The 26,264-nt window shown below is 37.9% G+C and overlaps 4 protein-coding genes and 1 long non-coding RNA gene across 8 annotated transcripts; 2 read left to right on the top strand and 3 right to left on the bottom strand.

The window, feature by feature from the left end:
* Positions 1-85: 85 nt before the first annotated feature.
* On the bottom strand, positions 86-13,598 carry LOC116850414 (pregnancy zone protein-like). Of its 2 annotated transcripts, none has more exons than XM_032828684.1 (25): positions 13,228-13,598; positions 12,528-12,694; positions 11,083-11,324; positions 10,698-10,814; positions 10,343-10,506; positions 10,147-10,255; positions 9,705-9,938; positions 9,203-9,445; positions 8,289-8,620; positions 7,697-8,058; positions 7,323-7,489; positions 7,049-7,172; positions 6,601-6,751; positions 6,180-6,408; positions 5,707-5,912; positions 4,767-5,116; positions 4,195-4,433; positions 3,666-3,917; positions 3,197-3,589; positions 2,685-2,922; positions 2,383-2,555; positions 1,760-2,180; positions 1,299-1,634; positions 935-1,162; positions 86-711 (listed from the first exon to the last, which is right to left on the bottom strand). In XM_032828684.1, the coding sequence occupies exons 1-25, from the start codon at positions 13,317-13,319 to the stop codon at positions 554-556; spliced, it is 5,727 nt and encodes a 1,908-aa protein (XP_032684575.1). In that variant the 5' UTR covers positions 13,320-13,598; the 3' UTR covers positions 86-553. The 2 variants fall into 2 exon arrangements, with proteins under 2 accessions (XP_032684575.1, XP_032684574.1); XM_032828683.1 differs by having other exon boundaries at positions 6,601-6,754; positions 13,228-13,319.
* Positions 13,599-15,228: 1,630 nt separating this feature from the next.
* LOC116850416 (inhibitor of nuclear factor kappa-B kinase subunit epsilon) lies at positions 15,229-18,878 on the top strand. The gene is made up of 4 exons (XM_032828691.1): positions 15,229-15,814; positions 16,480-17,653; positions 17,766-17,967; positions 18,251-18,878. Exons 1-4 carry the CDS (start codon positions 15,391-15,393, stop codon positions 18,683-18,685), a joined length of 2,235 nt encoding a protein of 744 aa, XP_032684582.1. The 5' UTR covers positions 15,229-15,390; the 3' UTR covers positions 18,686-18,878.
* On the bottom strand, positions 17,203-22,577 carry LOC116850417 (protein VAC14 homolog). Of its 3 annotated transcripts, none has more exons than XM_032828695.1 (8): positions 22,474-22,577; positions 21,985-22,366; positions 21,028-21,616; positions 19,969-20,534; positions 19,775-19,893; positions 19,596-19,675; positions 19,057-19,427; positions 17,203-17,341 (listed from the first exon to the last, which is right to left on the bottom strand). In XM_032828695.1, exons 1-7 carry the CDS (start codon positions 22,575-22,577, stop codon positions 19,090-19,092), a joined length of 2,178 nt encoding a protein of 725 aa, XP_032684586.1. In that variant the 3' UTR covers positions 17,203-17,341; positions 19,057-19,089. The 3 variants fall into 3 exon arrangements, with proteins under 3 accessions (XP_032684586.1, XP_032684585.1, XP_032684584.1); XM_032828694.1 differs by lacking the exon at positions 17,203-17,341 and adding an exon at positions 17,963-18,364; XM_032828693.1 differs by lacking the exon at positions 17,203-17,341 and having other exon boundaries at positions 18,084-19,427.
* Positions 21,509-24,217, top strand: LOC116850421. Its single transcript, XR_004379337.1, has 2 exons — positions 21,509-21,660; positions 21,751-24,217. It is a non-coding gene; the product is annotated as an uncharacterized LOC116850421 (long non-coding RNA).
* Positions 23,736-25,488, bottom strand: LOC116850420 (small ubiquitin-related modifier 3). Its single transcript, XM_032828698.1, has 3 exons — positions 25,257-25,488; positions 25,019-25,144; positions 23,736-24,402 (listed from the first exon to the last, which is right to left on the bottom strand). The coding sequence occupies exons 1-3, from the start codon at positions 25,272-25,274 to the stop codon at positions 24,268-24,270; spliced, it is 279 nt and encodes a 92-aa protein (XP_032684589.1). The 5' UTR covers positions 25,275-25,488; the 3' UTR covers positions 23,736-24,267.
* Between the last annotated feature and the right edge of the window lie 776 nt (positions 25,489-26,264).

The following is a 26,264-nucleotide window of genomic DNA, read 5'->3' on the forward strand; positions in this document are numbered from 1 at the left end:
TAAAAAATAAGTTTGAAATTGAATTCTGTCGAATGTTTCTTAGGTTTAGGATTTCATTTTATAGATCCATTGAATTACTCAATTGCTATATCGTACATCACTGTTCTTTATTTACAGTTTATTTGACTCATTAGTTATTCGCTCTATTCACAATTATGAATTACGATAACGCGTTATAACTTTAATTATAAAAATGATATCCTACTCTTTTGGATACTGTGTCTAGATAATGCAGAGTTCGCAACGTAGTTATGTATATTATGTTGAGACGGGATTTTATAACAGAGATATGTAAAAAATGAAAATTCAAGATACTCAAAATGAATTAAAATACCTTATGTGAAATTTGCCGCCAAATTATCACGGACGTTCCGTAACAAGTGGACTGAATTGTAATGATAAGTTTCAACTGTGCAAATTCGCAGTTGATTTCTTCTCGACGTAACTCGACGACTCTTCGCGAACTAAGCTTCATCGGGGACGTATATGTAACAAAACGTTTTCGGCGCAACACCGACGATCAGTCAACTGTAGAAAGATCAGGAAGTCCATTTTATTTTGTACACGTTAACCGAGCATCAATTATCTCTTGTGGAACACCACCGACAGGTTGTAATCCGTATATGGAGACCAACTCGTTCAAGACATACTGACTTGAACGCTTACCGAACTCGCTGTCCGTGTGATGCATTATTAGCGCCAGACCTCCAGCTGCAATACAGTTTAAACGTTTTAATTACACATTTCTACTTTAGATTATATTATTTTAAGATATAATATTCTGAGGCACATCCTTTAGGATAATATAATTATTGTTGTTGTTAAATATTGTTACATAATATAATTATGTAACAATATTTAACAACAACAATAGTGATAAACAATAATATAAATAGCATCTATATACATTATAACCGTTTTTAGTTGTACTTACGCGTATCTAAAGGAGAGCAGGAACAATCAGGATCTAAAACAAATGCGATCGTAGAACGGAGGCGTTTAATATGTTGTGACGGTGATATATCCAACAGAAGTCTCGCCTTTCGTAATCGTCTAATCGCTGCTTTCACGACGCTGTTGGCGGAGCAATAAAACTCGTTGATGTCCACCGGTAACTCATCACTGCATAGAGGACAAGATCCGTTCGGAGCGAATGCTGACGCTGAAACCAAACAAATACTTGGTTAAAAAATTTCAAGATCACATATATCAATATAATCAATATATACAGACGGATATAAGATCTTTAGTTTTAATCTGTTAACTTATTTCCTCTCCATTAGTTTCTATTTACATACGCGATGATGAAGAAGCTTTGCTTGAGTTTGCTTCTTCCATCGAAGCGGTGCGATTGATTGTATCCTGCGACGATTCGCTGTTGATGTTCGTTATGTCAGGTTTCACGTAGACTGGCGTGGGTCCTTCGACCCCGTCGGGGGTCGCTAATTCGTGGTCAACCACTACGAAATTTGGGTTCCCATCAAAATCAACATCTTGATCTTGCTTGTTGAAAGCTGACGGTCCTTCTATATCCTCAATATTTATACTGGGAGGTTCAAGTCTGTCGAATACGGGATTCAGATTGATATCTGGCTCGTCTGGCGTTTGACCACTTCCGACTTCCATCTGTGGTACTGTTGAATACGAAAAATTGTAAGGTGAACAAATTACATTAAAAGATTTGTGCATGTGTGTTTTAATATAAATCATTCTTATCGTTGTTGAACTTCATAGCATCATACAAAACTTGTACACTAACCATCTATGTTATCAGACACGATGCCGTTGTTGTTGGCTGTGCGAACATTTGCCACGCTAGCGATATCGTCCGTATTTATCTTAAAATTGGAATTCTCCAGCAGAGAAACGTTCTCGTCCTTCGATTGTATGCCAGTTATCAGCGTCGGTTTTGCTACCGTCACCTTGTCGCGGAGTTGTTCGACCAGATCTTCTTGGGATGCCGGCTTCTGGCTGGCGTTACTTATCTCTTCTATAACTCCTTTTTTCGCCTTCAGAATTACCTCGTGAACATTTTTGGCCGCTTTCTCAATTATCTCTTCTTTGCCTGAATTCTTTTCGTTGTCTTTCCCCGGTTGTTCCACTTCCACAGGCACTGGATTGGGAATTTCTGCCTCTTCACTTGGGTTGGCACTGCTACAAGTCGGTGCAAAGCTGTAGCTCTGAAAAAGAGAAAACGTGAAATTAAAAAATGCGACAAATTTTTGTGTACAATCTCTTATTAATTGCTCTAATCGATTCTTTAATTAAATACTGATTAATCCTGTTTTCTAACTTTGATGTTTCAAATCACTATTTTTTAAGTAGTCCTCATCATTTTACATAGTCGTTAATTGATATGAAGCAATATGTTCATAAACTTACGCTAGATATCGTCAGTTCCTGCTGATAGTAATCATAAAGTTTTACATTCGCTGGCTCAAGTCTATCGACGATATTTTCTCTGGTAACAATGAGCGATATGCAAGTTTTCTGGCTGATTAACTTGTCGAAATAAATGCTGACAACGTCGCGATCCTCTTCGAAACGCTTTACTTCTACAAAGTTGTATAATTTTAGAATATGACATATTAAAATCATCTTACTAAAAAATAAATTACAAGTGTGAAATGGTAATGTATATCTTTAATATATTTTTCCATTAATGAGCTCAATATAATACTCACTCGTAGCCGGATCCTCTAATAGAGAATGAAGACTTGTGCGATCTGGGACGTATCCGCTTATCATGCCGATTTCCAGCAGTGCCATGTTACTCTCCCCATCTGCCATTTTATATCGTGTGCAGATTGTAATCTTTTGCATCGAGCATTCATCAACCGACGCCAATACAGAGGTAGCACCGACCGAAAGATCGAAGGCTTCGGAGCCAGTTGCATGTGCGACGTTATATTTTATGTTGCTCTGAGAAAAAAAAAGTTTCCGTTTTACATTTTTTTACACAGAGAATAAAATGTATATGAGTTTAACGCAGTTAACAAGTATTCAACAAGTAAACGTATAATAAAGTGTACACAATATAAAAGTATATAAACGAGAAACTAAAGTAACTACAAAACTTAATAAAATTAACATTTAAACTTTTTGATACGCAAAATCAAGCGATAAAAAATGCGTATAATCTTCGATGGGAAATTATTTGAAACTTGTACGCGACGAGAGTTTGATGACGTCGTACCTGTACTAAGACGCAGCCCTCGCCCTCGGCGAAGATCTCAACTGTCGTGGGTAATATGGGCAAACGTATCTGTGTGAGAACCATGCGGTTGTCGTTATGCATTCTGTATACTTGATCAACGTCGCCAGCTGTCACAAGCACCGACAGATCTGTGCTGTTGCTTGACATCGCGGCGGCGTACTTGGTGAGCGCCTCGAGGCCGAGAACAGTATCTTGTGTGGACGTAAAGCCGCCCTCCGCGTTTCGTTGCTTCGACATCCAGCGAACCGCCTTCAACGCTTCGACCATGTTTGCTTCGCCACCCAGTTTTACAAACGACAGCACGGCGTACGCTGTCATCTCGATACTTAGACCCAGAGAGGGTTTGTACTTGTCTTCCCACCAAAGAAGATCCTACAAGAAAATGAAGATTCCTGAGAAACTATTTATCGTCAGGGAATTGATCGTCGATTTCGTCTTCATTACATACGTGATTTCGCGTTGCACGGTCCATGAGTAATTTCAAGCTGTTGTTCGCTTTTGGATGTTCCAACAACGCGAGAGCATACGTAGATAAAGCCGCCGTGTACGTCGTGTCACCGCCGTTCGCCATTCCTTTTTCCAGACAATGTAGGGCGTTGTTTATAAGCGACGGTGTTAATGGTACACCCGATTTTAAGAGAGAAATTAATATATACGCTGTTAACGCTGTAGAGGAACTGTCATCATCTTGTAAACCGCCCTAAGAACATAAAAGTTTGCATGAGTTTTACAAAAATCAGTGTTTGCAGTGCAGTTGATTTGTATCAATACATAGTAGTTTTATACGAATAAAAAGCAAACTCGGATTTTTAAATAATACTTCTTAAAATATAATCAATGCATTTTTACTAAAATAGTGTATTGACTTTCTATGATAACTTATAACTAGTAGTTCAGAAAGATTCACTTTAAAAGAGTATTTTGTGTATGTGTTGTTTTTTTTAAGTATATAAGAGTTATAAATTATAGTGTCATACCTTCATGTCTTTGTGGAATACTCTGCCTATCACCGGGAAGCACCCATTCTCTAACTGTTTCTTCATCATCCACTTGACAGAAATCTTTAAATCTCGTTCGTCAATGTGAATTATACTTCTTGCTTGAGCGAAGGATTTTATTACGAATGCGGTGAGCCAGATTGAACTCTCTGAGCTTTCCGGACCAAATGCGGAGTACGAACCATCTGGATGTCTGTATATCAATTCACGCTGATATCCTGAATAGAAAATAAATATGAATTACGAATTAATATTAATGAGACTTATATTTTAATATATTGGAATATATATGAGATATATATTCGAGACTAGCAACAATTCAACTATAAATTTTTTGGTCATCTTGAGATCAATTTTGATATTATTTTAATAGAAACATCAAAATATTATTATATTATTTAGATATAAAAAGTATTTAAAAATAAAGAATTTTAGAAACTAGATTTTAGAGACGCAAATGTAATTAAGATATTACATTAATTTCAGTATAACAATTATCTTAATTGTAATCCTAATGAAAAATCAAGATCACTCAGAAATTAAAGATGTACCTTTTTCCATGTTCTTCACCGCTCTCGCTCGTAGTTCTGGATTTTCGACACCGGTTGCATCCAAATAACCGATCACATGAATATTAGGAACAAAAAGAATCATATTTTGCTCGCCACAGCCAAGTGGCAAACGAACGAGACTGTCGAGATTCTCGAGAGCAGGTCCTAGAATGTCTCCTATCAAGGATACGTATGCTCTCGCACTCTCGGGCACTAGGTCTTCCGGTAAATCAAGATCCCAACTGATGGTAGAATCGTCGCTGAAATCCTTCGGGCAGATGAATGCTGACTTGGTCGTTTCTACGGGGAACCCCTCCGGTAGCACAAGTATCGGCTTCACAATTACGTCTCTGAACGAATGTAATACAAGTAATTAAATATCGCGATCTACAATCACTACAATATTTGCTTTTAATTCTAATTTCCATAAGACAATAAGTTATAAAAAAAATTCTACGCATATCAAAATTTACACAAATTGTCTTTGAATAAAATATTGAAAATTTTTAGTTAAGCAGTTATGATGTTACTTCTCTATTAATTCTTTAAATCAATACTCGGAATTATTTGTTCTCTCAAAATCTACACCTACTTTCTTTCCTTTGTCTTTCTTGTTTATCTGTCGAACTTTGCGATTGTTTATTTGAGTTCTCATTATACGTGTTATTTCTACATAATATTATACTGCTCTATCTACCAATACACATTTATATTATTATAATTATAACAAGAATTGAACACTAGTTTTAATAATAATTTTTCAGAAATCATGGTGAGTCCCGCAGATCTTATGAAATTGACGCTTCTGAGGCTAAACGCCGTAAGTCAATTATGAGGCTCGAAGGGAGAGGCAAAAAAAGAAAATAAACATAAAAGAAAGATAGACGTAAAAAATCGTCAAAAATTATAACAAAAAAGCTTGGCAAATTAATTCACTTACTGTGTATATAGAAGCGTTTCTGGACCACATGGTTCGGCGTAGTCCGAGTCGATCGAAGCGGAAACCGTGATATTAACATCACCAAGAACTCGCGGTCTGAGGATATATTCGTGAACCACACTATCACGAGGTTTCACACAGAACGAAGCAACTGCGTGTGACAAATGCAAGTCAAGTCCCGTTGCGTCCTCCAGCTTGATTTTTACCTGCAAAAATCGATCGTTCGTTGTTATTCGATCGTAACATAATGCTATTTAGTAAACACAAACGTAAAAGATTACATAAATGTTATAATTTCCCACTCAACAATGTAAGTGCAATATAACTTGCGTTGTACGTAACAGTTACATCACTTAGAAGGAAATTACAACATTGATGTAATGTTATTGTTCTTAGTGTTCACTGGATACTGATTAAACTTTATAAGTATCGACGACAAAAAGTATAATAGTCTACCAAAGAAAAGGACTCACCGGTAAACTGTGCTGCATGTAATTAAACAGGGAAACTTTCATGCGCAACAATTCGCCGCGTTTCACGCTATATGGTAGACTATAATCGAGGAAGAACGGTTGGAAGCCCGTGATGGTTGTCGGTGGAGCTATCCCGAGACCATGTGTAGGTGAGATACACGTGGTGTATCCAACCCAATCAGTGATAGTGTCAGGCAGAATACGCTCTATAGTCACTTTACCTTCTTTTCTGTTAGAAAAAACGACACTCATTAATCGATATGAATATCCGACAGATATTATATATCAAAATATAAAACTAAAAAGATAAACTCTATTGATACGGTGAATATTAAAAAGCAAAATCTGCTATAAATCGATTCGTACTTGAGTAGCATGGTTGATAAGTTCAGTAGCATTTGATGAGTTCAAGTGTACATACCCGGTTGGTATTAATTCCCACAGCCAAGTTTCAGGAAAATAGGATCTGAGAGTCGTAGGTTGATCGGGTATTGAATCCACGTAACTCTGTTCAGGGCTCAAGTTGAGTAATGGAACTGCCATGGGTAATGTTCTCATTGCCTTATTAATTACTGCTGTTAAAATAATAGTGCATTAATATACTAAACGATAAATAGTTTAATTTTGAACTACAGACATAAAGGAACCCAGTCACTTAAATAATTATTCTTTAATTTGCATTATTTTTTTTTTCTTTTATCTTCACATTTGTAGCAATAATAATAAAAACTATATTAAAACGTTAAAGTATATATTGTTCTTATAAATGTTTAGCAACGAGGTTTTTAGAATCACGTTTATAGGAATATAAAACTACATCAAGTCCACACTTAAAAATTAAAAAGATAAATAGTCTTGTAAATACATACCAGGTTCCGTGCCAGAATGAAGAACAAGTTTGTGGACACCAATAAAATCTCTTGCCTGCCAGAAAAATTGGGGACAAGGTCGTGTTTCCAATATCAAATCGCTCATCACGATAGCTCCGAAATCCTGTAAAAAGACAATAAAAACATAATAATCTTTCTCAATTAATCTTAGAATTATATATATTTGTCTTTTTTCGACGAATATAAATAATTCTAAAATTAATCAAAGAAGATTATTATACTTTATTATCTTTTACAGGATTTCGGAGCTTACATCAAACGCTTGTACAGCATCCACATAATTCACGTCTCCGTGATTCTTCCAGTCGTGGAGAATCGTGGTTCTTCTACTTCTCAAGCGCGACCAAACAGGTAATTCTCTCAAAGCGGGAATCGGTAGATGGTCAACTTCCTCGGTATTGCTTTCATGCTGCATCGTCGCTGTAAACAATTTTACATATTAGGTCACATAAGTTACTTAAAATCATTGTGCGAAAATCGCAATATAAATAAATTTAAATTTAAAGAAAAAATATATTAAAAACAATTTGTCAATGTTATTTTTTTATCTAGGATAATTACTGCTACGTAATACTTAAATGAGATATGAGTGTCAACTTTGTGTAAATCGTCGAATATCTTACATACTTTTGCAGTGTGTCCATGTCCAAATAGGCCGCGTTTCTGGCTCGATATGGAATCTCTTCAATTGCTCGAAGCTTCGTTCTGCATCAATTAGATTCGATTTGGATCCTCCCAAGAAGCGAGTCGACTTATCAACTGCCGAAATACCACAAAGAGACCATGGGGCGGCTTCCACATGATATAGGGTAGCCGTTCCTGGAGTCTGGGCGTCGGTGTGCCAGGCGGACTTCACCTTATTCTCGAAACAATGTCCTACTTCGATTGAGTACGTAGTAGCGACAATCTCGCCGTCTGGACGAATATAGTAGAGAAGCAATTCTGAGATGGGCGCCATAGACGGGGTTATCTTTACGCTTAGAGGGAATCTGGACAAAAGTAATCACAATATATAAACGGTAGTTGTGATTTCGATGTGTATTTAATGTGATATAAAATCAATATAATATAAATTCACAATATATTTATAAAATAAATTTAGTGAGTGCATAGTTAATGTTAGTTAACGTCAATTAATATTAATAATCGATAATGTTAACGATTATTAATATTAATTACGTTAACAATAATTAATGTTAAGAAACAAAATATCAGCTACCTGTGAACGATGGTGTCCTGAGTGGTTTTGTTTCCCGGCGTTTCGACGGCACCTAACAAGTTCCGGAATTCCGAATAATTCAGAACTGTGTCTCTGGTCGGCCGGTGCTTCACATGGCCGTATATCAATAGATCTCCTTTGGAATTAATTGAGTAATGGAAAGAAATAGATTCGTTTGTCTTACTCTTCGCCGGCACCGTGTACATAACATTGAAAGAATATTTTTCCCCGCAGACGATTGGTTGGTAACCTCTAGCTACTGCCAAATAACTGTCTGACGGTGAATACCAAGGACTTACGTCGATGTGCGCTGACGGTTGATCCATAAAAACCTAAATTTTTAAACTAACGTTAGACTCGTACATATATTAAATACTTCCAGAGATATTTTGAACTTTTAAAATATACAAACACTTTTCTTCTAAGTTGAAAGAAATATACACAAATTCCACAATGTAATATAATTTAAATTTAAAAAATGTTAAACATAATTTAACTTTTATATCAGCAATACTATGTCATAATTGTTCAGATGCGTCTTTTACACTTAAGAAATATGGAAGTTACATCTTTGTACTATTTTAAAAGTAAAATCTTTATACTACTTGAAACAGTAAACAGATATAACATCGTATGATTTATATCGATATATATATATATATATATCATGAATTTAGACCGGAAATAATACAAAGTGTATAGAGTGATAATAATTCGAATGCTGCATAGATTTTTTTTCACTCTTTTTAATTTTTAACTACGGACCTGGCGTTGTCTCATATTCCAATAAATGTGATTCTGTAAAGAAACTCTTGGCTAGAAATTTAAGAAAACACAAATAATCTTTTAGAAAATATAAAAAAAGTATAACCCTTTTCTCGAAATATAAATAATAGATAAGTGTATCGACGTACTCGCCAACGTGTGTCCGGTGAATAGTACTTCGTGGGATAGTCGATACCCGTCGCAACGAAACTCAGCAAAACGATATTCCGATGTGATAGTGGCACAATGAAGTCAACGAAGCCGTCGGATGATGACGTGAAGTTACGACATTCTACTACTACGCGAAGCCATTCATCCTTGCCGCGCACTCGCAAGCAAAGTTGAATCTTTTCATGTGGTGCTGGGGTGTCATCGTGTCGCGAGACGCGTAGCTATAGGAGAAATGTATTTCATCAGAAACATACATGTTGCATTCTATAAACAGAACTCTTTGTAGAACTAATTAAAAATAAAAAAATAATAAATTTCTTCCCAGTAAACACGAAGTATCATCCATGTTACAATGTCAGCTCAATCATATGATATATTATGTAACTGTTACTTTGACATATAACAAAGTAATATATCATATGACTGAACTGACATTGTAACATCAATGATACTTTGTGTTTACTGGGTTGCTAACTTTACCTTTCCGTGGTATGGTAGACCTAATTTGAAGTACTTGGGTGTATACGGCAGAAATTCTAATTTTAAAGCTTGATGAACAACCACGGTCCGACTAGTTGTCGTTTCTACTATACCGGTACCAGCTTCGGTGAAATTTGCTATGAGGACGATATTATTTGGTGCTACTTTCCAATGAGCTAGTCCAAGCACCGCGCCTGACAGCACAAATTCTGTACAACCGTCCGGCGAATCTAGCTGTAATAATTCGTTAGTTATAAGTTAGACATAATAGATCTGAATAAATCTTAGGAATATTTTATTACAATCTTCTCTAATTGAGTGAATATACATCCAAAATTCTTTAAAGATATATTCATAGAACAGAATCATATTTCGATATGTAGGAGAGATATGTAGGAGAGAAAATTACTTAATCAACTATGAAAGAATAAAAGAAACTAACCTCTGTTTCGTAATGTATTTCTGGGAGATTCGACTTTCGTCTCCACATCGGTGTTTGAGGCGTGGATTTTAAGAGTAAAGTACCTTTTACAGGTTTACCGTAACTGTATCTGTAATAATATCATTCTATGTACAAAATGTATGAGTAAACATAGCGAACATGCTTTAATTGGTTTTGTATCAAGATATGTACTTACTTGGCACATATGTTCCAAGTAACGTTCTCCGCATCCGCGAGAATGTATCCTGGTGAAGTTATGGTCACTTGAAATCTCGGAAGGACGTATTTCTTCACTTCGAACATTGTTGTATGAACCAGTTGCGGTTGCTTGTTCTTTTCCACTTTGACTTTCCAGGTGCCCTGTAACGTAAAAAACATCTTCAGTATTTCTACCAATCTTTCCATTGATAACTTCACATTTGCTTAACTCTCTAGCATCAATGTAAATAGGATATTTACTGGACACTTCGCGACGTACTCGGCAATTTCGCTTTATCGAATTTTTAAAGACAAAATCAATTATCAAATCAAAGAAGAGTATTCAGTTTTACCGGGCTTGGTTCCGGAGATAGAGGAAACTTCAATTGCACCATTCCATTTTCGGTACTGACGTTGGTCCATTGTGCTACTCGTATTTCGGACGGATTTTCGATCCATACTTTTGGTATCTAGAAACAGAGAGAAAAATTTAATATTACCAATAAATAAAAAACAAAAATCTTATGAAGAGATCTAAAATTTTTTTAAAAATTATATCTACATTTCCGCTTTTAATTAAGATTTTAACTTTTATAATTGAAGCTGTTAAATATGCCATATATTCCTATTTTAATTAAAGCTGTTAAATATGCCATATATTCCTATTTTAATTATATTATTCTTATTATTATAATCAATATTTATTTCGTGTTTCTATGTTAATAGCAAATAACAAACCGTTTTCTTCCAAGGCTTCAAATCGTGCTTCAACATAAGGATCCTAATGTTTACATCTTGCCCCGGCTTATAGACCGGTTTATCAGTCTCCACGAACGTGATTAACGAATCGTGCTCGATGTAAACTTCCTTCTCTGTCTCTACGACATAATCGGGATACTTATCAAATGTGATCTTCAATCGCAATCGTGCTTTGAAGTTCTCCGTCCGTGGTACTACCAGTTCCAGACACGTTTCTATCCCTGCAAATGACCGGATGTTATGAGAAACAAGAAATAAAATGTCTACCAGTATATTCGTAACGAGAATAATTTGAATGTATGTTTGTAAATTCATTAGCATCTATAAAATATTTATTAATATATTTACAAATACTTGAAATATAAAATTCATAAAAATAATATAAAATATATGTAAATTTTAAAATATATGTTAATACATCTAATATTATACATATACATTATTCAGATGTCACATTCATTGAAATGATAGAATGCATCTTCATCTTCTTCTTGATTCAATTAAGAATGCGCGAGATGGGAAGTTAAAGAAAAATGATTGATTAATTATTTTTTTCAAAATATATGTTCAAAAGATCGTCGTTGTTAACTAATACTCGGTTATTTCTAGTAAAACCTAATTATTCCGTGATTTATATCGCCACGGTTCGCCATTCGTTTATGATTCTCATCAATATATACGCGACCGCGACGTCAGAATATGATAAAGTCGGACCTTGATCGAGAGCGGTACTTGTTGTTCACCCCGTGCGTAGTAACAATACAGATAAGTTTCCCATGTGATCCGAGCGATTAGTTATTTCCCCTCCAAAGAGAGACTCGGCTGATTTAGCTCCCCCGCAGGAAGCGACGACAATTTCAATTTACGATTTGTTTAAAGCGTCCGACTCGTGGCGGCGAAGGAAGAAAGAGGGACGGGGCCCGCTTCAGGGACGTCGCTAGGATTTTCGGGCCCGGAAACGAAGTCTCTAATGGTGGACGTTGTGACGCAGACGTCAAATCATCCGCTATCGATTCCTCAACGGTTTCTCCCTTGGCAGACTTTGAATACGTAGCTTTCCTCGCGTCGCGAGTCCGTTATCCTACGCTCCTGGAGCGAACGTGCGATCTCGCAGCGTATTTTCAACGACTGCGTATCGTGTTGCGCGCGCGATAACGCATCCACGGCTTTGCCCGAGCGCTCGATTATCCTTAGACATATGTCGCGAGCGTGAAACTCCACATTCGAAAAGTGCAAGAACATAAGTTTGATGAGCCAGTTTTTGCAGCATGACCTGACATATGTGCTACTTTTCGGGCAAACCGCGTAAAAAAAACCGCCTCCAGATGAGGCATCGAGCATTCAAACTCGAGTAGTCGCATATCCTTAAATTACGGTATCGTATCGATGGAGGTTTGATGAGGAAGGAAAAGAAACGCGCTTGCCTGTCTGGATGACATTGCTTGTGCTGGCCAATACTTCATCTTTCGTAGTTGATGGAGATAGCAACTCCAGTATAACATGCGCCGGAGGCTCTAAATTGTGCAGAGATAAACAGCCGCTCTCGATCTCGCCGGCCAAAAATCTCCTTGGCGCGGTGAAGACGTATCCTCTAACAAAAAAAAAACTATCAATTAGACGAAACAGAAACGTCATGAACTACGATTGGCGAAGCTTTGGGACTTTGGGAGTAATTTTATAGTTCAACGATAGAAATCACGTTATAAATCGCCTAAAAAATCGTGGTTAATTGGAACAACGATATGTTCAGAATCACCCAACAATGTCCAAAATTTCTCAATTAAAAACAAGACTTCTTGAATGACATTCTCTGGATTAAATACTTTTCAAATTGTGCAAAACAAATGTTACGTTGCGTGTTGCCAAATTTTAAACATTAAGAGAGAGATTCGGTACAATATTAAATATTAGATATTGATTATAATCTCGCGATCTAAAGAAAAACATTTAGAAACGTTGTGTTCGATGCGCGAATATTGTGAACGTTTTTCCTGTGTAACTATTAAGTCCCACAAAATCCGCGAGGCAAACATTCGCATCCGAGAGTACGATAGCCGAGAGAGCTACTCGCTATTACTTCACGAAACAAAGACCAACGATAAAGATGATTTCAGCACTCTTTACCGATTAGCACTCGCGCCGACGAGCCCTTCGCAAGGTAGAAGGAACACGTGCAGGAAGACGAGAAGTACACAGGATACGATCGACTTATCCATTGTCTCTCGAGTCGAGTTTCTCGACTCACTGATCGCGGCGGTCGACGCACTCGCACACGCTCGTTCGTCCGAGAAAATCTCAGTCGATCGTCGCGAGCATTATTAACACGACACACACGTTCTACCGTCTCGTTGTCGTTTCTTTGCGAGAAGGAGTACTCGAGTTGTTGCACGGACTAGAGAAGAACGCGGCCGCCAGAGATGCTGCGGGCCGACTGAAAGCGCGATATTCGTACCCGGCACTCTTATTATTAACCCCTTGAATCCGCGAGTAAGGAGGAGAGGGTTACGCGGGACCAGATCAAATCGCGAGAACCGGCCGTGTTGACGCTCAGTATCCTTTTCTACGTCGTCGGATCGAATTGGCTTCCTGGAATCGCTTATTGACGACAGTCGTACGCGATTATCACAACGTGTACTTTCCACGTGACGTTTCAACTCGTCCGTCCGATGTTGATGTCCGACGTTTTCCTTCTGACATTCTTTTCCGATGAACATATTCTCTCTAGATAGAGAGAACATTATTCTTAATATCTTGAGAACATCCTCTTAAGACAATGTCTTCTTTAAGGAATCAAGCAGGCTATGTTTCAAAGTATCACGCGCGCACATACATAATGATACATCTATAATATATATAACCAGATATAAATTTGAAAAAATATATCTTATACTGAAAAAACGAACGATTAGGCGTTATTTTCGCATGTCCGCAGTATCGATATATCTCTTAGGTCAATTCCGCAATAATAAGAGAAATCTTATCTCTAGCAGCATGTAGTAGTTTACAATAATGTAAGAAAATCGTCTGAGCAAAGTACTTAGTGCTAATTTTTAGAATTTTCAAGAAATTCTAAGGATATCCTAAAACAATTACAGTATAATCTCTTATGGATATTTAATGAAGATTCTTTTGATTTATCCCTCGTTTCTTTGCTTGATTATACCTAGACAATTGCAGGTATCTGAAGGTTTGAAGACGCAGCCACCAGATATATCTTCGGGATCATTATTCGCCGGACTTCGTAAGGATAATAATCGTAAGATCATCGTCGTCGTCGTGTAAAACCGTCATATCTTTTTCGTTAACATCATTTCACCAACTCCAGATTTCCCAATGATTCAACAGCTCTCGTAACTTTGATGACCCTCGGTGTCATCATCGAGTCGCGTGTCGAGGGTTATCGCCCGCGTATTTGTGTGCAATCATGCTTTCTCGCTTCTCGTCATGCCGCTTTATCAAAAGAAGGCGGAAGTTAGCAGGAGCGAGGAATCTACGATGCGCATGCGGGGTGTCTCGAATTATTTGAACTGAAACATTCGTCGCAAATCAGTCAAGAAATCTGTCGACGAAATTAATTCCCGCTACATATATATGTACGATATAAAAATCGAAGTAATCACAAGGTTGCAAGCGCGGGACGTAATCCGTACGTGTGTACAAAGATAAACGCACGCGCGGTCACAGTTGAGTTAACCTCCAACTTATCCTCTGTTGTATTAATTATCTTACGAATACTTACATTTTCCTACTTTTAGATTCCTCGAAATACGATAAGGAATTGTGACATCCTATTTGTATAAGGATATAAAGTGACAATTTTATCCGGAAATTTCGACGAGCTCATTTCTTTGAATCGCTCTCGTAAAAATGGCTACCGTACCGAATTCAATTAATCTGTTTTACCTGTTGTCGTTTATGTCGCGATCAATATGTTCGACTCGAACGTTGGTACTTGCGACATTGCAAAATACACACTCCGAAATTGCGGAAGATTCGCTTTACTGCACTTGTCGCCCGCTGAATATCCAATAAAAGAACTCAAATTCTAGGCGTCTAGATAGCGATATATTTTTATCCTTAGAAAGCAAACTATTGTCTTGCTTCTATTGGACGTTAGATGTCGTACACATCGATGACACTGGACGTCTTGTGGATCTCCCATTAGTCAAGTCGATTGTTGTCCTCATGCGTTGTCTTGGGGTGGAAAGTGGTGAACGGCAGCAGTGAAAGCGGGTGTTCGCGAGCGTTCCTGTTGTCGATGTCAAGTTAAAAACTCAATCGGACAGGATGTCGTTTCTTCGTGGCTCCGCCAACTACGTGTGGTGCACCACCAGCGTGCTTGGCAAGGGTGCGACCGGCGCGGTGTTCCAAGGTGTCAACAAGAACAACGGCGAGCCCGTAGCTGTCAAGACGTTCAATCAGCTCAGCCACATGCGACCGCACGACGTGCAAATGCGAGAGTTCGAGGTACTGAAGAAGGTCAAGCACGAGAACATCGTGAAGCTGTTGGCGATCGAAGAGGAACAGGATGGTCGAGGCAAAGTGATCGTCATGGAGCTCTGTACTGGTGGTAGCCTCTTCAACATCCTCGACGATCCCGAGAATACGTATGGCTTGGCGGAAAGTGAGTTCCTGTTGGTGCTGGAACATCTGTCGGCTGGTATGAAGCATTTACGTGACAACAATCTGGTTCATCGAGACTTAAAGCCAGGTAAGAGATAAATAAGCAGTCTAGTTGTTTATTCTCTTAAAACATGTCTATGTAAGTGTTGTTTTTCTTGGGCCTTTAGAACTATTGTCTAAGTATGCTTGGCTATTTCTTTAAAATGGGTCAATATAGAGATCTAAGTTAATAAATCTTGAAAATATAGATTGTTATATACTTTTCATATTTACATAGTTTTTGACATAGAACTTTATCTACTTATATTTTTATGCTGCTTTTTGTGGGACTTCTCTCATATTACAAATTTAGATAAAAGAGCTTTTGTAAGCTTTATATACTTATTGTCTCTCTGATATCTCTTCAAGCTTTACAACTCTCTTAATGAAATTTCAATATTGATTAATGTTCTTAATTTAATGCAGTATAATAAGAAATATATTTGGATTTAAGGTTCCTGATTCCATTGCTGTGAAACCTTGTATTAATGACATCAGAAGTGAGAAAAGGCATGCCATTTTCAAATAAAAGGATATTTATATAAAATATATAAAGATATTTGTATGAAAGATGTTTTTTGCCCCTAACATCGTCAATCCAGGATTGTGCAATAGTGGGACAAAGAATCTTAATATATTCTTACCTTGATATCAAGGAGAATGTATATGTAGACCTTTGTCAAGAGATGTTTATTGCAACTTCTTTTTTTGTAGGTAATATAATGAAATTCATCGCTGATGATGGCAGCACAGTATACAAGCTCACTGATTTCGGGGCTGCTCGGGAATTACAGGAGGACCAGCAGTTTGTTTCTCTATATGGCACCGAAGAATACCTCCACCCGGATATGTACGAACGCGCGGTCTTGAGGAAGCCTGTTAGCAAAACGTTTGGCGCGACCGTGGATCTGTGGTCCATAGGAGTAACTCTCTATCACGTTGCCACGGGAAACCTGCCGTTCCGACCGTTTGGCGGACGAAGGAACAAAGAGACCATGTTCTACATTACCACGAAGAAAATGTCAGGCATGATATCCGGACTGCAGACTTCGGAGAACGGACCGATTGAGTGGAGCAGGGAACTGCCGCAAAACTGCCAGCTAAGCGTGGGCTTAAAAAAGATAGTGACACCGTTATTAGCCGGTTTGCTGGAGGTGGATCCGCAGAGGATCTGGAGTTTCGAGCGGTTCTTCAGCGAAGTTACCGACACGCTGTGCAGAAAGCCCATTCATATATTTAATGTGCACAAAGCCAGCCTCATCAAGGTCTTTCTGCATCCGGAGGAGAAGCTGGTTGCTTTGCAGATACATATTCAAGATCAAACCGACATCATGCCTCACGCGCAGATTCTGCTTCTCGGTGAGTTTCCGCTCATAGGCCTTGTCGAGGAGTCTACGCCGGGCAAAGGTTATCCCAATACCAGTAACGATAAGCCACTGATGCTGTTCTCGCGGGAGAATAATAACGTACTGTTGCCGGTGGAGAGCGAGTTACCTAAGTTCCCTGTCTTCGCTAATCTCGTCTCTGTGGAGAACGATGCGAGCCAAGCCAAAGTCGCATGTTCTGTCGGGCATGTCTGTAAACGAAGAATCGATAAATTGGCGTTGTGCAGCAAATTATTGCGCGATGCGATAGAAGCATTCAGTGGGCTCTTGTCCATGGAACTTACCCGAGTGTTGGGGAAATGCCAACATTGCAGAGAGTTCACTAAAGCCATCGAGGACACCGTGTTGGCGATCGAGAGAAGTGAAAATTTTGCCCGACAAACTTTTCGCAAGTTCGGCAGCCAGAGCGCGGTGGAGATCAAGAACTGGCGAAAAGATCTGGACGCAAAAAGTAAGGAACTCACGACTGAACTGACGCCGGCGATAGTGCAGCTTCATCAAAGGTAAATCGCATTTGATTAAACTATTACAATTAAATTATTACATTTGATTAAACTAACCAACTTGATCAACTTCACTAAGTTATATAAATGGCGTAAATACAATCGTGCGTAGGTACGTGAAAGAAGGTAGTCTGCGTGGAGAATGGGACAATAGTACTCGCGATCTGTGGTGTCCATGGGCCACAAAAGCGAGCCAACGGGCGGCGACGTTGGTTGATCGTTTGAGGGATGGTTGGCAACATTTGCTGAGAGACCGTGCCACTCGTAGTCTAACTTACAACGACGAGCAGTTCCATGTTCTCGAGCGTATAAAGGTACATAGGTTTATGTTATTCTAACACGTCATCGTAGTGATGTCGAATTATGACAATTTGAAGAAAATAGAAATTGTATAAATTATTTCTTATATCTTATACGTTGTAACTTATCATTTCTTTCGTCACGATATAATATTCCAAAGAACATTAAGACATCTTTCAAGATACGCGTGGTATACAGTTACAATATACTGTATTACAATGACGAACTAATAAAAAAATCTTAAAAATAATGAATGCTTCATTTCATTAAAATACTGTGATTTCGCTGGACGAGCAGGTGACAGAAACTGGACGCAGATTGAAAGCGCTCCTGGAGACGGAATGTGTACCAGCCATGACGCAGCGATCCGAGTGCGTCGCGGATTGGTATAAGATGGCGCAGACAGTATACCTGCAGACACAGATATTGGATAAGGATATAGACAGCTATGAGCACGCCTTGGAATCGTTCTCGTATCGCTTGTCGCAGGAGAGCAAGGAACGCAATGAAAGTCTTCTGCATTCGTTGGATAGACTGCCGAGCAAGCTGAAGACAATCGAGAAGACGAGCGTGCCGGCTCAAGAGAACACAAAGAAATGGCGCAATATCTGCGACACGCAAGAACAAATTACAGTAATACTTTATGAAAACGGTCGGCTCATAGATCAGCTTGACCATTTGTCGGCGATTGATAGATTGGAAGATATAGGTGATTCGGAATATGAACTCTAATACGGGCAATCTTGTCATTTCTCCATCAATCTCGACAGTACTTAAATGAGATGAAGACTGGAAATTAGAGTATAATTTTAGAAGTACGACGTACATATACAGTTAATGTACAGACCTAAGGATAATGTAAAAAAAAATAAAATGTCTTATTGTTACTTTGACTAAATAAACTAAAAGTTTACTTTAAAATCAACTTATGATCATTTATTTTCGTTGCAACATGAGGATGATTGCAGCGTAATAAATAATTATAGCTTATCATACTAAGCTATAATACAACGAAGCTAAACGCAAAGATGTATACAGTTTTCTTGTATGATTATGCGGATTCACGGTATAAAACTAGCAAATTAGGTATATTTTTTACGTACATAAAATCGCTACGTGCGAGTTCTTCGCGCGATTCATGCGTCTATATGAATATTTCTCTCGACTAGGGCGTTTAACCTTTGCTTGCGCTTCTGTTCTTTGTGCTGTTCTTGAACCACGTGAAAGTGTTTCAATAGTTTGCCGAAGTCGAACTTGCAGTGGGCGTCCACTGTTTTCTGTTGCAATTGCTCACTCTTGAGCGGTTGCATCCACTTTTGCTCACTCTTCGGTGGTTTTGTGGCCGGCGGTATTGCCGCTAAACGACGCTGGAGAGTCGCGTAAGCTTCACTCTGCGGCAATATCATCAGCAAACCATATAATGCGTATATCAGGGCGTCATTCTCCTCCCATTCCAAGAGCTGCAATCTCAAGTCTTCAAAAAGAAATATCACAGTTAGTATCTTTCGTCAGTTGGTAAAGTTAAATATATGAAACATCATGTCTCACAACATTAGTGAAACGGCAATTATCGTTAAATCACAAAATAACTGTTGACATATCGTCTCGTTTAAACATTAATAGATGCCATAAGTATGCTTACAAGTAAATATTGGCGATTCTATTAGTTGCACCAACTTGTCTATTTCCGTAAGAAATTCCACTGTGACCTCGATATTCTCACTAATGTAATTAGATATTACGTTAAGGTTCTCATCACTGTTGCAAAATATTCATCAAAATAGTAAGGATGCATAAAAGAATAAACAGAATAAAGGATACAAAGAGCGAATGATGTTGCACGCATGTCGATAATGCTGAGACAAAAGACACAGGGCTACTGTCGCGACTGGATTATGACACCAGGATACATACAGGCATTCGAATAGCGCGCAACTATCCTAGAAACATAAATTCCAATAAACAATCTAATAAAATTTCACGTGGGTGCTGATTAAGTGACGTGATGGACTTACTGGAGAGTCCAAATGTCTAAGTTTGTTGCGCAAGTCGAAGAGCTCGGAGCTGGTTAATAAGATCACGTTCAGCGTCTGTATCATCGTACACGCGAAGCTCAAATTTTGTTCTTCTAACAAGATTTTTGCCAGAGTCTTGTATATATCCTCCGCGCTCAAGAGTATGCACAATTCTCTTATGATAAAAGCACCTCGTTCCTCTAACAAGTGTCTGTCGGTCGAGAAGAGCCTCAACAAATTGACTATGAACTTTGTAAAGTATTTATTCTGCATCTTCGCATTTGGTTCGGTCGTTGCAGCCTCTGGAGACTTCGAGCTGATAATTTCAGCCATTACCACTAAAGTTTGTTGCACCACTTCGTCAGAGGCATCGCTTAAAGATTTCATTAGCATTGGAAACAAGTCTTCTATGTGGTTAAACATCTTATGTGGAATGTTTATAAACAAATGATGTATCCACTTTAAAACTGCAACTTTGGTCTGGACAGATATGTACAACAAATGTTTTGTAAGTACTTCTACGACACTGGCGAGGTTCAAGCTTTCAGCTAAAGGACAGCTCATATCTGAAAATAAAGGAGAATTATTATTATGACAAGGTAAAATTCTTCTAGGCTATAAGCAATAACAATCGTTTAATCATTTCCTTTTTATGAACTTTTAAACTATTTTATTGTTGAGAACTTAAAAGTGCTATTTGGAATTTTGAATTCTTAAAAATCTTTTAGATTTAACAGACCTAAACGAATTTCAAATTTCTTAAGAATCACGAAAATTTTCAATATTAAAAGTTTGGACGAAATAATATATTAGGTAATTATATCAACTTAAGTAAATACAATACTATTTTTTTTAATATTACAAATTATAATGCGTCTTTAAACTTTTACAAACCTTTTAATTTCTAACAAACTAATGTTTTAAATCTTTTGAAATTGCCAAGATTTCAAGACTTTAACATCTTCCAAAGTCCTCTAAAAAATTTCTGATTCCATGTAACAGCCGAAATAATTCAAAACTCGTCACTGGAAATAGATAATAAACAATACAAATGTTTACCTTCCTTCTCCTTTGTAGGATCTTTATTATTGGTCTCTTTTTTATTATCCTTCGTGATCTCCGTGTTTTCCATGATTATCAATCTCATTAGATTCGTGTTTACTTGCGTTGCAGTTTCCTTAATACTCTTCCGCGTATCACCATCGTAGGCCAAGCATGGTAGAACGGCTACGAGAATGCCGGACATGTACGGGAGCATAAGAGGCCCGGACAGCTGCACGAATTCTTTTATCCAAGTAATCGCCGTCAACTGAAGCAACTCGTCCGTACTCTGGGCGTGCATGATCAGTATATTTATCATGGCCGGGAAGTCCACTCTCGTGGGATTTGACTTTATGCTACGCAGAAATTCACCGAGCACCGTATCTGTGATCTTCTTGATCTCTGGCATGGGATCCTCCAGTATCCTGAACAGCCCATCAAGTATCTCCGGTAAGAATAAGATGAAGTCCATGTTGGGCACTGCTGCTAGCACGGAAACCCACGCTATCACGAACTGCCGACCGAACGGGTTCTTCGTATAGATGCGTTCGCGTAACAGAGGCATGAAACCAACTAAATCGAAAAGGCCACTCTCTGTCACGATGTCCTGAAACAAAATATATAGAAGAGTATTGACATTCAACCTAATAAGTATGTTGTCAGATTTATAGTTGATCAGAATACTCTTGTGGCAGATCCATAGCCATTTATATCTGCATTAAATTCATATTCTGTTGACAGAACCTGCTAACATAACTTGACAACAGATTTGCGACAGAAACCAGGATCTACAATATATTCCATTTAAATATACTTAAATGATTACAGAATGACAGATTCTGCCATCAATTTGCCATCATATTTTATTAGATTTTATTTTATTTCTGTTAATAAGTTGCAGACAAAATTTATAGTAGACATAAAATCTGTTTCTGTAGCTGGCTAGCTGAGTAATAAGTGAAAAAATACAATTACCTTCATCAATCTGTCAAGCAATTCGGTAGCGTTCTTTATATTCTGCTCAGAGTCGCACGCGAGTTTACTTAGGGCGGCGAAGATATCCGTGAACTGAGGCAACACCGCACCTCTGGCCACTTTGACGACATTGTACAGACTCTCGCAGGCATAATAACGTACTCTCAGATCAGCGTCGCAGAAGCACGCCAGGATCGGATGGATCAGGTCCTCTATGTACTGGCCGGTGTCTTTTCCGAGACCGACGGCGATTGCCGCCAGACCTATCAACCCGCCTTTGCGCGTATGCGGGTTCTGCGAGGTCGCAAAGTCCTGTCCGAGCACCTTCAGCAACCTCTTGATCTGCACGGTGTTGTTGTGAGCGGCGAATTCCTTCACCATCCTACAAGAAAGAAATCGTCCGAAGAAATCGTCAGAAGAAATCATCCTTCTGACATATCTGTAAGGAACCAATTTCCGAAAGTAAACAGTGACTAAAGATAACCTCACTTTTCGATTTCGACGGCGGCTGGCTTCCGTTTCTCGTACAATTTGTCATTGAGAGAACGCACGCACGCCGCGCTGAGGGGCGCGTAATCCCTTTCGGACATCATTCTGCGCGCCAATTTATCCCGATCAATTCCTAATTCATGGGTAAAACGTCAAAATACGTCGGACTGCTGTCAAAATCGCGACTCGGGCGCGTGCGGACAGTGGGCGGGATCGGAAATGTTCGGCAATCATCGGCGCGTATGTGTGCTGCATTGCCGACGATACTTCAAGCTTGGGGCCGATTGTTTCAACTTGATAAGCTATTTAACAGTTAAATGTCTTTGTTTTTTTCTTCAAAATAAACAAAGCAAACATATGATTTAACTATTCGATAGCTTATCGAGAAGTTGAAACAATCGACCCTTAACAAAGTATGTTTAACTCACTCTAACTTATTATACAGTTCAGAAAGTTCAGCTTAAAAGAACAGACTTAGAACTGTCAATTCTCACCAGCACTATGATACACTTTCTGTACTCAGGACGAAACAAGCGTGATGGAAAAAGGAGGAAACTTCTCTGCAATATTTTCTTTGTTCTCTCTGATAAATCTCCAATATACATTAACTTCAACTTGAGTACAGGAAATATAATAGTGTAGCTAAAACATTCTACACATTCTAAGATGCATATTCTAAATTTCACTGCATTTTTTACTTTAATTAGTAGAGATTAATAAGTGATACATGATAAAACTGCGTATCTTATTATAGATACTTTAAAATGTATGTACTTTACATTCATATAAAATTTACATTTAGTAGATATAATTAACGTTAATGTATTATGTTCAGGTTACACACTTTACATCTTGTATAATATTTAAACCTTGACAAAAATATACTGCATACATTCCATAAAGAAAATATAAATCGTCTCGTACAAACATCCTTCATTAAATACGCTATGCAGCGAGTTTTTGTCAAGAACTTGATATATCGTAGAGTTACACATTAAGATGGAAAATTTCTTCTAGAAAAGATAACACACGATTTATTTTCGTTCGCTGTACAAAGTAACGTGGATCACGCGTAAATTATGAATAACGATTGTGGTCGATATACGAAGTACCATCTTAGAAGCGTACAAATGGAAGTTGGAGACACGCGGGTCGTTCTAGTCGCATGCATAGATCGGAATGTTAACTCTAATTTATGCATGCTAATCTCGCTAATATACACCGTTCTTTTGTACGTAGAGTTTACAAATATAAAAAGAGGATATCTAAAAGTGAGAATTTATTATATGGCAGTTGAATGATTACATTGCTGATTTGTGTGAAAATTATACATGAAAAATTTTAGGATTTCCAAATGATAAAATGATGAGAGAAAGCTGTCTACTTATGTAATTTACGATACCCTTTTGTCTTCTCTCAGCAGTAATGTAAGCTCTTTTCTCATGATTTGCAAACGATTGACAGATGTTAAAAAAATCTATCGATGCTTATAGTAAACAATTGAGACAACCGAAGACTTTGAGCAATGCCATAACGCATTTTTGTATATAAAAAGAATCATATTAAACGTTTAAAAGACAATTTCAGTAAACATAAAAAAAACAGTGATAATAAAATTCTAATGTCACAATAAATATAAATATATGCATTATGGGAAAGAGCAAAGTCTTTGATTTTCCTGATTTTCAGAGTTGATTAGAGGTAAACAAAAAAAATAAATCATATTTTCTGAATTAAAAGTAAACACTGGAACGATAATTTTTATTTAGTCCATTTGTCCACTTTTACTGGATCTCAACACGAACCTCCTGTTTGCTGTTGATATACCTCTATTGTATCTCCTTCCTCCATCTCTAATGTTGTTGGTGTGTCTAATTCATTAATGGGCTGTCCATCAAATCTAAATCTGACTGCTGCTATTGCCAGACCCTGTGTGATTTAACATTAATTATAACATTAATTATAACATATTATTCACTTCACAATTAGTACAAATTTGCAACATAGTGCATCGGCAACTATATATTGAAGAGTAACAAGAACTATTTTACTGATGTTTGCATTATACAATGTCTGCATTGAGTACAGCTGTTTACTGAATGTTGTAAACTTTTGAATCAAGTTGATATTTTTAGATTTTATCAAGACACACATTGTACCACAGGTACAAACTCAATCAGATTAATTCCAAAAGCTCATTGGCTTGGTTTACATCGTACACTTGATACATGTACTAAATAGTAACTTTCTATTAGATAATCTTAATATCAACGATATATATAAACAATGGTATATTAAGCTGGTATAATCAATAAAACTTACCAACAAAACGTATTATAATGATTGAATGCGTCGCCGTTGATATGCATTGTCGATATTGAGATTATCTAATAGAAAGTTACTATTTAGTACACATATCAAGTGCATGATGTAAACCAAGCCATTGAGTGATTAAGTGGTGTTTATACTAAATGCAATCAATGGAAACATTCAGTATAATTCTCAACGAAGGTATATATGTAAGTGTTCATGTAACGTTACTTACTACACGATCGCAATATGCATTCATCAATTTGCGGAGGGGTGTGTGTTTCTTAATTTTAAACTGGACTACCGCGTTGTCCTGCCCCAGCACTTTTAGGTTTATGTGCTCCGATTCTGTTTTCGTTTCCTGTTATCAACAAAGAATGATTGTAGTAAGACGCGCGAAAGCGGCTTCGGCCCGCGCTACATCGTAAATAACCGTCTGATACATTGTATTAGGTTAGGTTAGGAAGCGTTACCTTCTTCTCGTCCGACATGATGCTACGGTTCGCACAATGCCGATGACAAATATACACTCAAATTCACCAAGCAGCACGATGTCCACGATTTCAGCAAGACGGCCGATCCGTTCGCACTTATTATGCCGTGACAACTCTTAAAATAACACTTGCCGAAAAATCCCGCTTCTCAAAACGGCGATCACGACGTTGCCGTCTTGCACGAACGACGTGATGTGTAGAGGTCAACCGCAATTGAAAATCACAAAATGAAATCACTGCCTGGGGGTTGATTGAGGGTGCTTTCCAGTAGCGTACACTGTGTTACACAAAACCAGTTTATTGGTTGCATATTATCTTACAAGATATTTTAGATAATATGTGACCAATAAACTGGTTTTGTGTACGTGTGTGTCAAGATGTGTTAAGCAGTTGGAAAGCACCCTGCGTATCTCAAAACGGAGTGAAAAGAGAGCGTCCCGATTGACCACGATTGGACACAAGCGATGCAAAGAATTATCTAATGAATTACCAAGTCGAACCAATGGCTGCGTTCAGGGGGTCGATTGTGTATCTCGAAACGAAGTGGAAATTACAAAAGTCAGCAAATTCACTAGGCATTGACCAATGAAGTTACAAATATTCTAGTAAATTTGCTCACTTTTGTCATTTTCACTCTGTTTTGAGATACACAATCGACCCCCAGAAAACATAGCTGATCAGTGAGCGGTCAGTGATTATTGGTCCTTATGGCTCCTGTACACAGCACGCGGTAAACGTTGCCGCGTTCTGTGTGCAGAAGCCATAACTTTTCCGTTATCGCATCACTTCACAGTACAGAAACAGAAAATAGACACCTAGTTTACATTAAAAGTCACATTGAAAAGCATTCGGAAATACTCGACACACGAAGGTACACGGTACCTCCACTACTTTCCCACTGAAATCACGAAAACACACGAGAGAGTGATGTTTTTGAACGCAGCCTAAATGTTGTTAGAGAGCCTAAAATCAGAGAGTTGTCAAATC

This window comes from Odontomachus brunneus, unplaced genomic scaffold, assembly GCF_010583005.1.
Source record: "Odontomachus brunneus isolate Ranch 3 - 2012 unplaced genomic scaffold, Obru_v1 Obru_scaffold_144, whole genome shotgun sequence".
Lineage (NCBI taxonomy): Eukaryota > Metazoa > Arthropoda > Insecta > Hymenoptera > Formicidae > Odontomachus > Odontomachus brunneus.